Genomic DNA, 17261 nt, shown 5'->3' on the forward strand with positions numbered 1-17261 from the left:
CAAATGAGAAGTATTGATTGACAATAAATAGTTTTCAATTCAGTATGGTCAATTTTTATTTAATATAATTATGCTCTTAATTAAGTTATAATTTTCTATGTCCAAGACTGGAAAAGTCACTTTTAATCTTAGATGCACGCCTAATCTTCAATAACAATCTTCAAAATAAATAAAAATTGCATTTTTCTCTTATTTTTAATCATTTTTTCGATTTTTTATTTAGACATTTTTTTCACCTTTTATTAAAAAGGTAGAAAAATAAGTATAAAAATAAAAATATATGATTAAGAATTTAAATATATTAAGAATTTAAATCAAAATTAATTTAATTTTAATTTTTATTATGTTAATAAATTATATGATTATTAAGATAAAAAAATGGGAACATAGGAGGGTTTGTTTGAGTAAAAAGGGAAAGTTGATTTTTAAAAAGGGAACACGTGGTTCTCGTTTTCTTAAATGTTTAAATTTTATATCTCTTTCAAAAATCCAATTCATTTTTTTCACATGATTTTTTATTAAAGAAAATTTATTATTTTTAATTTTTAATATAATTTATTATTTATTTTTTTATAATTTCAAATATCACTTCTACAGTTAATTAACCTCTTTTTTTGATCAAATCCATTGACCTATTTGAAGTATTAAAACATGAAGGTGCAAAAACAATACATAAACAACCATAAATTTAAAACATGCAAATAAAAAAAAATGCATTTGTATTTTGTCAAAATAAAATAATAATCTAGTGATACAGTGACCTTAAATAAATTAATGAATTAAATTAAAATTATCTTAAATAAACTCTCTTATTTTAATTATACACAGTAGTCATTGCAATAAAAGTTATATTAGGTAAACTATTATTTTAGGTAAATTATATTTGATGCATAATTTATTTTTAAATTAATAACAATTATAAATATCCTTAATAACTATGATTTTATGCATTTATTACTATCACAATCAATAAATGGCTCTTATAATATTTCATAATAAGAAATAAAATAAAATAAAATAGATCAAATAAATTGATTGGTCTTTATTAGCTACACTAAGATAATTGCGGACAACTTCCATGGCTAATTGATGAGCATTCTTGTTTTGAAGCTTAGCTAACCCATCCATTGCTTCGTATGTCTCTTTATCGGTAAAATACTTCAGTTGATGGCGTGTTGGTGCTAGTACTGGACCCTCTCATTTTTTAATAAACTCTTTCCGCTTATAAAATCCCTATAAACAGAGACACACCAATCACTTTAATGCTCAAATAATTTGAAAAAAGAAAACTAAAAAGAAAACTCCGAGATGAAATAAAAATTACTGTGAAGAAACCAACCAATTAGCATATGAATTCAGTATAGTCAATCAAAGCTACTTCAATATTCATTCATGAACCATTCAAACAATTCCCTTTCAAAAAGCTCTGCAACTCATCAAAATACAATGTCCATCAAAATACAATGCATCAAAAAAGTATATTACAAAAAAAAAAAAAGAGACTTCATTCAAGTGTTCATCCAAATCCATTACAATGCATGTCCATACAATTTATTACAAAAATCAATTACAAAATTCAAAGACAATTACACCATTTAAATACAAAAATTATTCTAAACATTTTTACAGCCAAATCTTGGTCCCATTCTCGTTCCATCTTCAAACCATTTCTCTTCATTTCTTCATTTTTCAAGCCATTTTCACTTCTTCTTCTTGAATACTCTTACAACCATGTCTTGCCATGTTTAATCTATAAAGCCTCTGCAAATAATGACTCAACCTGCCACAATCATCCAAATTCAACCCACTTTCATACACAAGCAGACTCTGCTTAATCACATCAATATCCATTCAAGTACTACCCTGCATTCACACAAAAAAAAACAGACCCATCATAATCCAAACAGTGAACTCAGTTCTAAAGGTACAAAGAAAAAAGCTTCACAAATAAACCAATTAAGCTAACCTACCAAACCATATACATTTTCATTCAAATATCACAACCCCATCAGTTCACTATTAGCTCTGCAGTAAAGAGGAGATAAGCATAATACAGAGGGTTCCTGCAACCACTTTCCATATTTTCACTCACCAAAATTTTAATCAATACAAATAAACTAAATCACAACAGTCAACTCTACCTTCCAACTCTGCAAACCATCTTCAAAACTACAAAACAGAAAGCCATACAACTCAAAACAATGATGCTCATATCAAAAACCAAACTCAACATGAACCAAAAAAAAAAAGAAAACCAGTTGCTAGTGATACCATCAAGAATAGAACATGCATAGAATATCAGTTGAAAGCTGCAAACACCGTCACAAAGTATAAGCCAAGAGGTCCACCAAAATGAATAGAACATGCATATCAATCTCTTATTGCTAGTGATACCATCAAGAACATGTCTTTTTTCCTTCGCCGATTTCCAGAGCTGGTTAGTAATACCAGCAAGCTTCGGTCTTTTTCCCTCCACTCTATTATGATATTCCAAACACACACACGTTAAAGCACCACAACATGTTATCACAAACAACCAAAAGTCCAAACAAAATATCAACAACTAACTACAATCAGATGTCAAACAATTATACCTTGCCCGAAACAATCGATTTCAAAGCCAGTTGCTTCTTCAAATACATAACAAGCAAACAAATCGATTTCAAAATTTTCTAAAAATAAAATGAAAATCAGATAAGTGACCGAAAATGATTATGGTGGTGGCTGTAATGGAAATGAGTGCAGAAGATTTCGGTGATGACATCCGATGGGCGAAGGGAAGTCTCACGGGAGCAGATTCAGAGGTGGTTTGCAACGGCTGCGCTTTCGAAGTTGGTGATGGGATCAGTGCGGTTTCGTGTTTTTGCGTTAGGGTTTGTGTCCCATCCTTCACCTTTCTCGATTAGCCATGGGTTATGGATTCAGAGCTTCAAAGCCTAAAACAAATTTGTAAAACCATTCAAGAACAAAAAAATAGGTTAAAATTGAAAACAAAAAAATCAAAGGGACTCACTGGTGGTGTAGACCCACAGCGACGGAAGAGATGGAATGGACTCACCGTTATGAGTCATCTATTATGAGTCTATTTGGAATCTTGTTGGCACTATGTGACATCGGTGGAGAATCTCTTCACGTGCTCTACAAAACCGGTGGGACTTTGCAACGGGGGTGGCGGAACTTGGTACAGAGGCGGAGAAATAGAGAAGAGAGAGATGAATGAATCTTTTTTTTTTTTTAGACAAACTGAAGATATTATAAATCAAAAAGAAAAAGAGCTACAAGGATCACAAGGGGGGACCAAACCAAAACCCCTTAATTACAAATTCTATGCCTGGGGGTACCCAACTTGTCAAGCAAGTAGTCCTTTTTAATATCTTCATGAACATAACTAAATAATTTAAAAGCTTTGTAATGAAAACCAAGATTAGCCAAGGAGTCAGCACAAAAATTGGCTTCTCTATATATGTGCGTTATCATAAAATTTATCTTTGTCAAGTAGCTCCAACACACCAGCCAACGAGTTCGAATCTTCCAAGGCACAAGTAAACAATTCTTAAACGCGTTCACAACTAGAAGACAATCACTCTCAATCCAAAGATTCCGTATGCATCTTTTTTTAGCTTCTTCTATAGCCAATATTGCAGCCATAAACTCTGCAAATTCCGGACTACCATTTCCAAGAAACTCACACAAACTAAACACATGATCAGCCCGATGATCCCTGCAGATCATGCCACAAGCAGCAACACCATTATGAAAAGCACCATCTATGTTCATTTTCATCCATCCAACCATCGGCGGGGACCAAAGAATCTCAATGGTAGTCAACTGCCTTTTAGGCTGAATTGTAACCTCAAATTTCTTAAGCAACATGAAATTCTGGATGTCAGCATTAGAGGCCTTTCTAGTTTTATTCCCAGCAAGTTTAGCAAAAACCGAAACAGTACCAACACAAGCTTTCCAGTTAGCAGCCTTGTCTTCAAAACGGCGCTTGTTTCTAGCCTCCCAAATCTGATGGAAAATACTAGCAATGCCAGCCTGTATAACTACACTAGCTTGCGGGCTCCAGGGCTGTAACAGAATCCTCCTACAATCCTCCAAACCAGCAATAGGGCTGCAGGTCTGGATGATTCCACTGAACCAATTCCAGATATTTTTGGCAAAGGCGCAATCGAAAAATAAGTGAGAAGCATTCTCTCTGCTAGTATCACACAGGCTGCAACAAGATGGAAAAGAAAAGCCTCTAATGTTTAAGTTATCATCCGTGGGGAGTTTGTTATGTATGTATCTCCAAATGATCATGGAATGAGCAGGAGGAATATCCATGTTCCAAGGAAAATTCTTCCATAACTCACAAGGCCTAGGTCTTACAACATGGCAATAAGCTTCTTTAAGAGATAGAATACCAGATTTGGAATTCTTCCACACAAAGCAATCATCAATATCCTCTTCAGAGATTGTGACATTAGCAAGCAAAGAACGAAGAGAAGGAAAAGCAAGAAGAATATTAGGATTAATATGCCAAGCTTTGTCAATCCACCAATCTTTAACCAGAGAAGTTAGAGCGAAATGGAATCTAGGATTAATGTTAAATTTATTAACCAGTGCCTCCCCTAGCCAATTGTCTAGCCAAAAATTCACTCTATTGCCGCTTCCAATGTTCCATATGCAATTCTCCAAAACCAAGCTATAAGCATCCTTAATCCCATGCCAAAGAGAAGATTTAATAGCATACTTTATAATTCTCCCATTCCTTAGCACCCTAGCTTTGAGCACATTAGACCAAGGTTGCAAATCATTCAGAAAATTCCAGCAAATGTGAATGTTAGTAGCTTTATTGTAACTCTGCAAAGACAATATGCCCAGCCCCCCTTCATTTTGTTTCTTGCAACAAACCTTCCAAGCCACAGTAACCAACTTCTTTTTCTCAGTGCAGCCAGCCCATATAAAATTCCTCATCCATTTCTCTATCAACTTCAAAATACTACCAGGCCAATTGTAAATGGCAAGACAATGCAGAATCAAACTCAGGACAGAAGCTTTCACTAGTTGCACTCTACCAGCCATTGAGAGGCATTTAGCTTTCCAATTAGCAAGCTTGATCCTAATTCTATCAGCAAATGGCTGAAAATAACAAGCCTTAGGTCTTCCCACGAAGATTGGTACACCTAAATATATAAAAGGAGGAGTAGCTGTGTGAAATCCTATGATGTCTGCAAGCTGCTTGTGCCTCTCCATGCTCATTCCTCCAGCATAAATTAAAGACTTAGAGTAATTGCAACACTGGCCAGAAATGCTACCATAATCTCTAAGAAGCTCATGTATGGCTTTTATTGACTTCAAATCCCCCCTGCAAAACACCATTATGTCATCAGCAAATAAAGTATGTGAAGGAAGGAGGCAGTTTTTGTTAGCTCTTATAAGGTTCATTTGATTGTTATTAACAAGTTTAGTTATTCCTCTGCTAAGAACCTCCTCAGCAATGCAAAATAAAAGAGGAGATAGAGGATCTCCCTGCCTAACACCATTAGAACATTTAAAGTAGCCTATGTTATTGCCATTAAAACCTATGGAAATGCAAGCAGAATTCAATATGGTTTTAATCCAGCCACAGAATTTTCCATTAAAACCGAAGCTATCAAGAGTAGCTATAAGGAAATCCCAATTGAGAGTATCAAATGCCTTGGCAATATCAATTTTCAGTGCAGCATTTCCACTAAAACTTTTGTTTTGAAGAATGTTTATAGCTTCAGAAGTGATGCAGACACCATCTCTTATACTTCTACCAGCCACAAACCCTTTTTGCTCCTTTGATATCAAATTTGGAAGAATGGAAGCAAGCCTATCTGCAAGAATTTTAGAAATAAGTTTAAATTTGAAGTTAGCTAGAGCTAAAGGCCTATAGTGTTCAATGTGACTAGCATCCTTGCTCTTAGGGATAAGAATAAGAGTATTAGCATTATAATTGGGTAACAGCCATCCCTGAGAAAAAAACTGGATAACAGCAGCTATAACATCTTTTTTAATAATGCTCCAAAACTTTTGAAAGAATATACCCCCAAAACCATCAGGTCCTGGGGCAGAATCAGCATTAAGATTAAAAACAGCCCTATGAATCTCCTCTTCACTAGGTAACATGGTCAGCATCTCATTTATAGGATCATTGACAATTTTAGGTATCACTTTGCTGATGAGATCATTCTCATTCACAGTATACTCCTGATTAAAAAGCTTAGTGAAGTGATCCACTATGTGATTTTCAAGCAAACCTTGATTAGTAGTCACACTATCATTAATAACAAGAGAATTAATGGTGTTAGTTTTCCTTCTAATTCTAGCATATATATGAAAATACTTAGTATTCCTATCCCCATGAGAATGCCATTTAACTCTAGATTTTTCCCTCCAAAAATCCTCTTCCATGTTAAGAGCAGCCTCAAGATTGTATTGAGCCTTTTGTTCCTCCTCATGCCTACAATCAGTATAACCATATTTAGCTATATCCTCTTGAATCTCTCTTAAAGTCAACTCAGCATCTTTAACCTTGATGGAAATATCCCCAAAGTGATGTTTGTTCCACTCTCTAAGGTTAGCCTTAAGAATTTTAAGTTTTTTATCAAGAACAAACATAGGACAACCATAGATTTTGGATTTCCAAACTCTATCAATAATATTATGACACTCCTCATTGTTGGACCACATCTTAAGAAATTTAAACTGAGATTTCACATTGGTCCTAGTAAGATTTATGGAGTAGAGCAGGGGATAGTGATCAGATCTTAGCTTAGGCAGGGTATGGCAGCTAACAGAGCTACAGCAGTCCAACAGATTTAAGTTGCAAATAACTCTATCAAGTCTTTTTTCAGTCCTAAATCTACCCCTTCTACCATTACACCAAGTAAGAGAATTGCCAAGAGTAGGAAGATGTATAAGATCATTAGAATCAGACCAATTCAAAAAATCATTCATGGGAATTTTAGAAGGTATGTGACTACCCTTATACTCATCAGTACTAATAATAGCATTAAAGTCTCCTATAAAGGACCAAGGCACATTATTCATAAGGCTATTCAACTTGTTCCAAAGATTTCTCCTTTCAAAATAACTAGTGGAAGCATAGACAGCAGTGTAACCTAGCACACTACCATTATCAATAATAGAGAAGGTAACCTGTTGATCATCACAGTTAATAACTGTAGGATCTAAGTTAATGTGGCAGAAGCACCATAGATTAGGCAACTGATTGGTTCTAGAGTTAACAGCAAAAAGTTTAAGATTTAACCTGGAAAGCCAGGTTTTAGGAAAAAGACTAAAATCCATCCAAGGCTCTGCAATAAAAACCAAGTCAGGAGAATTTTTCATAATAAGCTTTTTTAGAACACATCTGGATGCTTTGTTAGCAAGACCACGAGCATTCCAATACAGACTAATCATTGAGTAATATTTTTTTGACCAGGCACGCGCCTAGTATTCCCAAGGGCTAACATCTTCTTCTGCTTCCTCCTTTTAGAAGTAACAAGCTTGAAGTCACGATCTGGCAATAGGTCAACCCCATTATCATCATCCTTATCCTCATCAGCCATGTTTGCCCAAGATTCTTCCAAGAAATCTGTGATTTGCTTTTTGTGAGCCTCATCAATTTGAGTTTCTGGAACAGTATCCGCTACAAAAGTAGCATCAATGTATTCACTATCCGTATGCCCATCACTGTCAGGGCTAGGTCTTGACACAAAGTTATCATCTGCTTTGTTGACAACTATGGCTTTTCCTAGGTTAACCTGTTCATCAGCATCTCCAATTAAGTCATTCATGTGTTTTGATGTCTCTCCATCAAAAACATTCTGACCAGATTTATTCCTTTTGTTTGGACCATCAGCTACCAGTATCTCAGGTGACTCATCTGTTCCATCTACTTCAATCACATTTTTTCCTTTGCTAGTCTGCTTTTTCTGCTTAATTGGCTCCACAGTTTTATTAGTATCCATACGTTTGCAATTAGAAACATTATGTCCAATGCACGAACAATTGGAGCAGAACTCTGGGACTTTTTCGTACTCTATATCAACAAAAAAGGCGAATCCTACTCTTTCCACTAGGATTTTGTCAATGCATTCTTTTGTCAAATCCAGATCAACCAACACACGAACAAAATGCCCAAAATGTCTTTCAAATGCAGATTTGCTAGAAGCAGAATCTATGCATATAGGAGTGCCTATGCTGCTGGCGATAGCGAAAACAATTTTAGGTCTCCAATATTCTTGCGATAACCCATGTATTCTAATCCATACCTGGGCCGATGTTTGTTTCAGTGTTGAAGGAACAAAATCCTTAGTCCAAGGAAATAGTTTCAAGACTCCATTGGGTAGAGTCCAAGCACTAACCGTCCTTACTCTTTGAATATCCTCAAGAGAAGAAAAGGCAAATTCAAAAAACCCCTTACCAAGAGATGTAATCCCCCATTTTCCAATAGCTGGCCACATCTCCAAAAGCTTCGTTCTCAGAGCTGTTACCGTCATCGGAGTAGATCCTTTTGCCCAGATGATTCTGCCATGTAGATGATGCTTGCAAGCTTCCACTCCCAGTTTATACTCATCTTCAGGAATAGCAATAGCAAGACGATCCCCTTTTAGACAAGGGGTCGGAAATTGACTTAACGGAATATCACAAACATTTTCAGTTAGAACAGCAGCAAAGGATTTAGATTTCGTTTGCAGTTGAGGCTTGGTTTTAGGAATTGATTCTGCAGATTTCTGGAGCACCGCTTCAGGAAAAAGATCTGCTACATCCATGATGAGAAGGAAGAAGAAGGGTAAAGAGAAAAGAGGGACAGGAAGAGCCAATGAGAGAGCGAACGGGAAGAGGAAGCCGAGGCCGGGAAAACTAGCCGTTATCAGTCATGGTGAATAAAAATTAGAATAATATACGGTAAAAAATTGAAAATAAAATAAAATAAAAAACAAAAACCTGTGTTTAAGTTTAAGATGTATTGTGTTGTGTTGGAGAAGGCTGGAAGAGAAAGAGTTTTGGCTTATTTAGTGAGATGGTAATTTGTGGAGAAAGATAATATATATATAATAATGAATGGTTTAGGGTTTTCTTTTCATTTTCCCAAATAAAAAGTTAGAAAGTGACTTTTTAGAAAACTGGGAAGTGACTTTTCATTTCTCAAGGTGAAATTTGAAATTTGAAATCTAAATAAATGTGCAATTGATTTAATTAGTTAATTATGGAATTAAAAAAATAAAAAAGGAAATTGAAGAGTGGGAAATAGACGTGAGTTGAAGAGATCTTTTTGATCTAAAATTTGTCTGCTTATTCTTATATTGCTTTACTTGATGTTTTTGTTTTATTTTAATTAAGCATGCCACGTTTCAACTGTTTATTGGATGTACTAATGTTTGAATTAGTCAAAGTTTTAACCATTAATTATCAAGGAGAATGAGAGTAGGGAGATAGAAAGTTGTTGCATCTACGTTTTAGATTCTAAGTTCCTTTTCCATTATTTTTTTATTTTGTTAATTTAATATGTTTCTTTTATTTTTTTTGTATAAAAAAGTTTAGCATGATGTGTTTTTTTATTAAATTACTATAGAAGTGTAAAGTGGATTCATCCACGTAATGACATTATTATTATTTTTTTATTTGTTTTACTAAATCATAATTTTAATTAGGATCAATTTTAGGGTTAGAAACAAATGGGCCTTGGACCTCCCTCGTTTAATATAGCACCTCCATGTTTCTACTATATAATCGTAGAAACATTCTTTCGCCTTTTACTAAAGAATACCGTGTCAGCGTCACATTTAGCGGCATACACTATATAATCGTTTTAATCAAACCAATTGGTTGCGATGGTTAATAATAAAATAATTCAATTCCCAAAACAATTCAAATAAGGCTTATTTTGCTAAAAGGTTTTAACCACTCTATTGGTTATGATGATTAGCATATTTCTCTTTATCAATTCGTTATTATTTGTAATCAAATCTACTGATTATGAGGAGTAACGATAAAATTAATAATTTAATTTTAAAATACATTCAATTTGTTAAATAGTGGAAATCGAATCTATCGATTAGAATTGTTAGCAATTCTTATTAATCTGTTAATTATGGTGATCAAACCTATTGATCATTGCGATTAATGGAACAAATTAAAATCAGGGTTGTACGCCATCTTAAAACACTCATCTCTTCAATACTGCGAATAAGGCAACTCAAAATGCCTTGCAAACCACAAAATTCAAAACTACGATAGGTAACTCAAAATATCTTCAGACAATTTCATATCAAATCTAAAGGCGCACAACCCTGCCCCGAACTACGTAGACTCTGATCTTCCATAAGGCACTTGGATACCCAAGGCGAGTCCCCTTCTCCAAAATCATACCCAAGGCGAGTCCCCTTCTCCAAAATCTCACTTTTCACCCTATTCGTTTCCTTAGCTATAAACCTTAACACTTTTAGCCATAAACCTTTGCCTTAAACTCAAAATCTTAGGAAAGGGTTAAGGGTGCCTAACACATTCCCTTGACCCGAATATAATAACTTACCCAGAATTCTCTAAAACTTCGTAGGGTTTCCTATTTGCCCTGGTATTCTCTAAAACTTCGTAGGGTTTCCTATTCGCCCTGGTAGAATAGGTGGCGACTCTAAAATTTTAGTTTTTAGGGCAGATTGCTACACCTTTAAAAGAGGGTCACATTCCCCGGTAAATAGTGCATGAAGATATTATCCAAGACACAACGGATGAGTACTGGGATTCTCTCGGGTAAGCTTTTTCATCTCACCATAAATCTTCTCCTGTTGGTAATAAATATTTTCCAGTTGGAGTGATAATACTTTATATGGAGGGCATGTCCATCTCTAATATAAAATTCATTGTTGATATTAAAGGATAGGTATTTAAGGGAAGAACCATAAACATACAATATAAGGTGCGAGAATCAACATTATCAATATCGTCTTTATGAAGATCACATTGAATCTGCACATGTATATAAAGTAAAAGTAAACTTAAATAGTAATAGGTTGAATACTAGTAAAAGTTTTCTAATAATACCTTAACCCCTGTCTTAATAATATGTGTGCGAATTGATAGATTCATTGACTTATCTTTAATGAAAAATAAACATGTTAAAAGAAATTTAATTGTTCTTTCTGAATCAACACTATCTTGAAGTAGTTGACCACTTCTTATACAAACTTGGGATAAAAGATCTTCTAAATCTGTCTGTGACAAAATTTCTCCATTCGGAATAATATATTTCAGTAATCCATCAGAAAAAAAAATGTAAAGGTTACCAAGCCTGCACATAAATAGAAATGCATCATTTCATTAATATAAAAACTAACAAAGTAAATAAAAAGTAAATTAACAAAAGCAAATAAAAGACAAATTAAAATTAAAAATTAACAAAAACAAATAAAAGTATATTATAAACTGCAAAATTAATTAAATTATGCAGTTGCAGACTTTTATATTTAGCGTTGAATACATGGAATATCGCAGTGTGATTCTACATCTAATGTTCAGCACAACTATCAATTCAGTTGACTAAACCAAACAACATAATGCTCCTTACATTGAAATAAATAATTTATGATATTTGTTTTAAAACATCAATATGATATATTGTCTCACAAAAAACTTACAATTAAAATCCGTTCCTTTGCATTTGTTTTAAAACATCAATATGATATATTGTCTCACAAAAAACTTACCATTAAAATCCGTTCATTTGCAGCATTACGAGTTTCACAAACTGTAATTTCTCTTGGAAAGGATTTTTCATGACCTTCAAAATCTAAAATAATGTATCCATCATTCAGTATTTGGAACTTGACTAGATTCCTCTGATAAATTCTTGACGGAGTCTTTATCCACGTGCAATAGACAAAGAGGATCATTAAGCCTTCTGCTTTCCTACACGTAGGGTTAATTGTTTCTCAATTGAGTAATTCTTTAAATTATATATTTTATTCAGCAGAAGATATACATCTTTGGCGTTGAAACCCTTTAAAAATGTGAATGCAAAAGAGTATCCTCTTATTTAAAATATTATGCAAAAAAATAAAAAAAATCAAATTGCTCAAGAAGAAAAACAGACATTCGATTGTAAAAAATGAAATAGACTGCGAAGTAGATACATTATAATTTTATCCAATAGAGAAATCGTCATGAAGTCACTGCAATCTGTAGGTTTAATGTATAAACAGAAATAAGTTGGTATTGATGTAACACCCCATACATACATTGCCTAGGATATACGTATATGGCATTAAAATGGTACTCGAAAATCATAAACATAAGCAGCGGAATAGATAATGTATAAGTACAAGTACAAAAGCCCAAAATGTCATGGCCAAAATACAAGAGTTCCAACTGGTACAAATACATATCCATAGTACAAAAGATGGAGATACAAAAGATCATAGACTACAACGCCATGCATCGCCAAGAAACATCAACTCGAAGCTAAGTCATCTTACCCTTGCCTCGATCCTGCCTCGAACCACCTGAAAATAATAATAATTGGAATGGGGTGAGATTACTAAATCTCAGTGAGTCTCCTTATCCTACGGGTTCACTCAGTTCTACAGGGAACATACAATCAACGGATCCACCGAGGATCCGGGTTACCTCACGGCCAGGTACAAATACAATCAAGGGTACACCACCAATGGAAGTCCCATAACTGTCCAAGGAGGCATCAACAACAACAGGCTCAACGCCGCCACAAACAAGTATGCAGACCCGTACTCATGTACGAGGAATCCAGGAGTAGAAATCTGCCTGTCTACCTAGGCTGCCAAACCACACCCTCGGTGGGTTACACCCGTACATCGCATCAAGAGACTTGCACAAGCACATCGCAAGACTAATCGGATACTCCTCCTAAATGGAAATCATCCGAGATGAGTTACAGCCGTGACATTGCCTAAATGGCGTCCGACCCCATCACTGTCCATACGCAGATGAGTTAACATCGAGTGCAAATACGCCATCTTGACAATACGAGCCCACCGGGCGAAAGCCTAGTGATCTTGCCTACGTGGCATCACTAGAGGTGAATCGGAAGTAATATTACCTACGTGGCATTACTTCTCCACCATACCAAGCACGCCGATATGTTAACATCGAGTGGGATACGCCCCGCAGGCCCTCACAAGCATATCGCAATGGTAGCTCAGGTGTGCAAAACATACCGAGAACGCAGATGAGTTAACGTCGAGTGGGATACGCCCCGTAGGCCCTCACAAGCACATCGCAACGGTAATGATGGAACAAAGTCCATAAACAGGCCTTACCACCTAGTAGCTTAAGCTTACTCCGATTCAAGCATACACAAAACACCGAGATCACACAGCACGGTATAAGCCATCACACAGGCAATCACATTCGAATGCTCAACCGGAACAAACGAAATCATAAAATAATAATGCCACAATATAATCCACACAATTTGTATTTCACAACATACAAACATATCCAAGGGATTTCAGTCATATCATGGTCTTATATAATTAAAACACATGTTAGAATGCCATATAAGTCATAAGAGGCCTTCGATTTCGATACAAAACGAAACTGCACTCAAATGGGGAAAATATCAATTCTGCATCAGACTAGTTCGCTACAGCGAACTTCTGGTCGCTACAGCGAACTCAAACAGAAGCTAAACTTCTTCAAACCCAGGTCAGTTTGCTACAGCGAACTCCAGCGAAGCCCCGATTCGCTACAGCGAAGGAAAGTTCGCTACAGCGAATGAATTAATTCAGCTCCCAGGTTTATTCGCTACACAGTTCGCTACAGCGAATCATTCGCTACAGCGAATGAAAGTTCGCTGCAGCGAACTCTGCAAAACAACAAAAATGCAGTAACGCATTTGGGGTCCCCAAGCCCCAAATTTCAACATGCATCCATTCTTAGACGAAAATGAGACATAGAATCAATATGTAAACGAATTATTGCTACCAATATGATCTAACACATGCAAAAGAATGAGGATCAAAAGCATTTACTCACAAAACCCTTAATCCCCAAAGTTAGCATAAACCCTCAAATATTCCCCATGGTCTCTATCTATGAGACTCACCTGAAATCAGAAGAGAAGAAGCTGCTATCAGGTTGCTTGAAGATGGATTAGAGCTGAGATGATGATCTTCTAAACATGCAAGGTTGATGATGAAGTTGTGTTATGGGCCTCCTTCTCCTTCCTCTTGTTTTTCACGTTTCCTTCCTCTTCTTTCTCCAAAATTCTGTTTTTAGCTTCTAAAAATCAGAATTGTCCCAAAACCAAACAATCCCTAAGACTTAGATAAAGTGCAAAGACCATAGTATCCCCCAACTAAACTTTATTTACCATAATGCCACTTGGTTCCATCTCAACTAAATGAAATTCATATCATTAATCTCTTAATGGAAAATTAGAATATTACATTCTCCCCCCCTTAAATAGAATTCGTCCTCGAATTCGAAAACTTACCAGAATAAGTGAGGATACAACTCCCGCATCTCTGACTCGAGCTCCCAAGTTGCTTCGTCAGGACGCGACTCTTCCCACAACACCTTCACAAGAGGTATCTCTTTGCTTCTCAACGACTTGCTAGCATACTCCAAGATACGACAAGGTTTCAGTTGAAAAGAAAGATCTGGTTCAACTTCAATTGTATTCGGTAGGATAGGATGAAATGAATCCGGCACAAACTTCCGCAACTGAGACACATGGAAAACGTCATGCAGCCCGGATAGTGAAGGAGGCAACGCTAACTGGTATGCGACTTCACCTATCCGTCTCATGATCTGATAAGGTCCTACGTATCTCGGGCTGTACACTCCCTTGCAAAATGTCCCAACTGATTGCACTTGTAACATTTCACAAGATCTGGCTTGCAATTCCCAAAGTGGTTTGCCTTGCATCTACCACATCGGGGAGGCTGAGTAGAGCGATCTCCATAGACCTGTTTCTTCATAGCTGGAGAATTGCGGGGTTTCAATTGCTGCCCCGACCTTCCATGATCTCTACGAATCGGCTTGTTCTGCTCTCTTTCATCTTGGACCCTCTTCAATGTGTTCTCGGCAACATAGCATTGCCTTAAACACTCAGCATAGGTGGTAAACTCCCTCTGAGACACACTGTGCACAATATCAGCATTCAGCCCCATGAGGAACTGATCAATCTTCCACAACTCATCTGGTGCGTAAGCTGCTTGTCTGGAATAGGCAGCCATGTCCTCAAACTTCTCAGCATATTCAGACACCGACATGTTGCCTTGCTTGAAAGATTGAAATTCACGCTCCTTCAAAGCACGCACACTGTTGGGATAGTACTTCTCCAAGAAAGCTGTCTTGAAATGTTGCCAATCCTTTGGAATCCCTCGGTTAGTGAAATACGTAGACTCCGTATTCCACCATCTTCCTGCTGGCCCCTTCATTTTCTGAGCAGCAAAGATCACCTTCTCTTCTTCTGTGCACTGAATAGCCTGGAATATCATCTCCATAGCATATAGCCAATCATGCGCAATCACAGGATCTAAGCCACCCAAGAACTCTGGCGGATCCATCCGAAAGAAGGCACGAAAGTCAGGCCCTGCTGCAGCCTGAGGAGTAGGAGCAGGAGCGGTTGGTTGTTGCCCTTGCATGCCTTGCATCATTTGCATCATCATTTGATTCTGTTGCTGCATCTGTTGCATTATCTGCACCCAAGGCACGCCTGCATTCTCCGGTCCAGTCTCAGGCTCCACATTCCTCGTCCTGGGCCTTCCGGGACCTCTGCGTTGTTCAGCCATCTTCCTGTTTGTCCTACACACGGAATCAAGTTGATCAGGCTTAATGCCATAAGTAAGACATAAGGAATCATGCCGACACTACACATATGAGGCAGAATTATGCTGACTTATGATGTTTCGCGGTAAAGCCGAGAATCGACCTGCTCTGATACCAACTGTAACACCCCATACATACATTGCCTAGGATATACGTATATGGCATTAAAATGGTACTCGAAAATCATAAACATAAGCAGCGGAATAGATAATGTATAAGTACAAGTACAAAAGCCCAAAATGTCATGGCCAAAATACAAGAGTTCCAACTGGTACAAATACATATCCATAGTACAAAAGATGGAGATACAAAAGATCATAGACTACAACGCCATGCATCGCCAAGAAACATCAACTCGAAGCTAAGTCATCTTACCCTTGCCTCGATCCTGCCTCGAACCACCTGAAAATAATAATAATTGGAATGGGGTGAGATTACTAAATCTCAGTGAGTCTCCCTATCCTACGGGTTCACTCAGTTCTACAGGGAACATACAATCAACGGATCCACCGAGGATCCGGGTTACCTCACGGCCAGGTACAAATACAATTAAGGGTACACCACCAATGGAAGTCCCATAACTGTCCAAGGAGGCATCAACAACAACAGGCTCAACGCCGCCACAAACAAGTATGCAGACCCGTACCCATGTACGAGGAATCCAGGAGTAGAAATCTGCCTGTCTACCTAGGCTGCCAAACCACACCCTCGGTGGGTTACACCCGTACATCGCATCAAGAGACTTGCACAAGCACATCGCAAGACTAATCGGATACTCCTCCTAAATGGAAATCATCCGAGATGAGTTACAGCCGTGACATTGCCTAAATGGCGTCCGACCCCATCACTGTCCATACGCAGATGAGTTAACATCGAGTGCAAATACGCCATCTTGACAATACGAGCCCACCGGGCGAAAGCCTAGTGATCTTGCCTACGTGGCATCACTAGAGGTGAATCGGAAGTAATATTACCTACGTGGCATTACTTCTCCACCATACCAAGCACGCCGATATGTTAACATCGAGTGGGATACGCCCCGCAGGCCCTCACAAGCATATCGCAATGGTAGCTCAGGTGTGCAAAACATACCGAGAACGCAGATGAGTTAACGTCGAGTGGGATACGCCCCGTAGGCCCTCACAAGCACATCGCAACGGTAATGATGGAACAAAGTCCATAAACAGGCCTTACCACCTAGTAGCTTAAGCTTACTCCGATTCAAGCATACACAAAACACTGAGATCACACAGCACGGTATAAGCCATCACACAGGCAATCACATTCGAATGCTCAACCGGAACAAACGAAATCATAAAATAATAATGCCACAATATAATCCACACAATTTGTATTTCACAACATACAAACATATCCAAGGGATTTCAGTCATATCATGGTCTTATATAATTAAAACACATGTTAGAATGCCA

At 37.0% G+C, this 17261-nt stretch overlaps 1 protein-coding gene, 1 long non-coding RNA gene and 1 pseudogene across 5 annotated transcripts; 1 reads left to right on the top strand and 2 right to left on the bottom strand.

Moving 5' to 3' along the window:
* Window positions 1-1481: 1481 nt before the first annotated feature.
* Window positions 1482-3225, bottom strand: LOC131662247 (uncharacterized). Of its 4 annotated transcripts, none has more exons than XR_009301463.1 (4): window positions 3014-3225; window positions 2595-2936; window positions 1971-2477; window positions 1482-1863 (listed from the first exon to the last, which is right to left on the bottom strand). It is a non-coding gene; the product is annotated as an uncharacterized LOC131662247 (long non-coding RNA). The 4 variants fall into 4 exon arrangements; XR_009301462.1 differs by having other exon boundaries at window positions 1971-2169; window positions 2272-2936; XR_009301460.1 differs by having other exon boundaries at window positions 1971-2936; window positions 3059-3225.
* Window positions 3226-9726: 6501 nt separating this feature from the next.
* On the top strand, window positions 9727-9849 carry LOC131593665 (U5 spliceosomal RNA; annotated as a pseudogene).
* Window positions 9850-14816: 4967 nt separating this feature from the next.
* On the bottom strand, window positions 14817-15791 carry LOC131658681 (uncharacterized). The gene has a single exon (XM_058927950.1). It carries the CDS (start codon window positions 15789-15791, stop codon window positions 14817-14819), a length of 975 nt encoding a protein of 324 aa, XP_058783933.1.
* Between the last annotated feature and the right edge of the window lie 1470 nt (window positions 15792-17261).

This window comes from Vicia villosa, linkage group LG3, assembly GCF_029867415.1.
Source record: "Vicia villosa cultivar HV-30 ecotype Madison, WI linkage group LG3, Vvil1.0, whole genome shotgun sequence".
Lineage (NCBI taxonomy): Eukaryota > Viridiplantae > Streptophyta > Magnoliopsida > Fabales > Fabaceae > Vicia > Vicia villosa.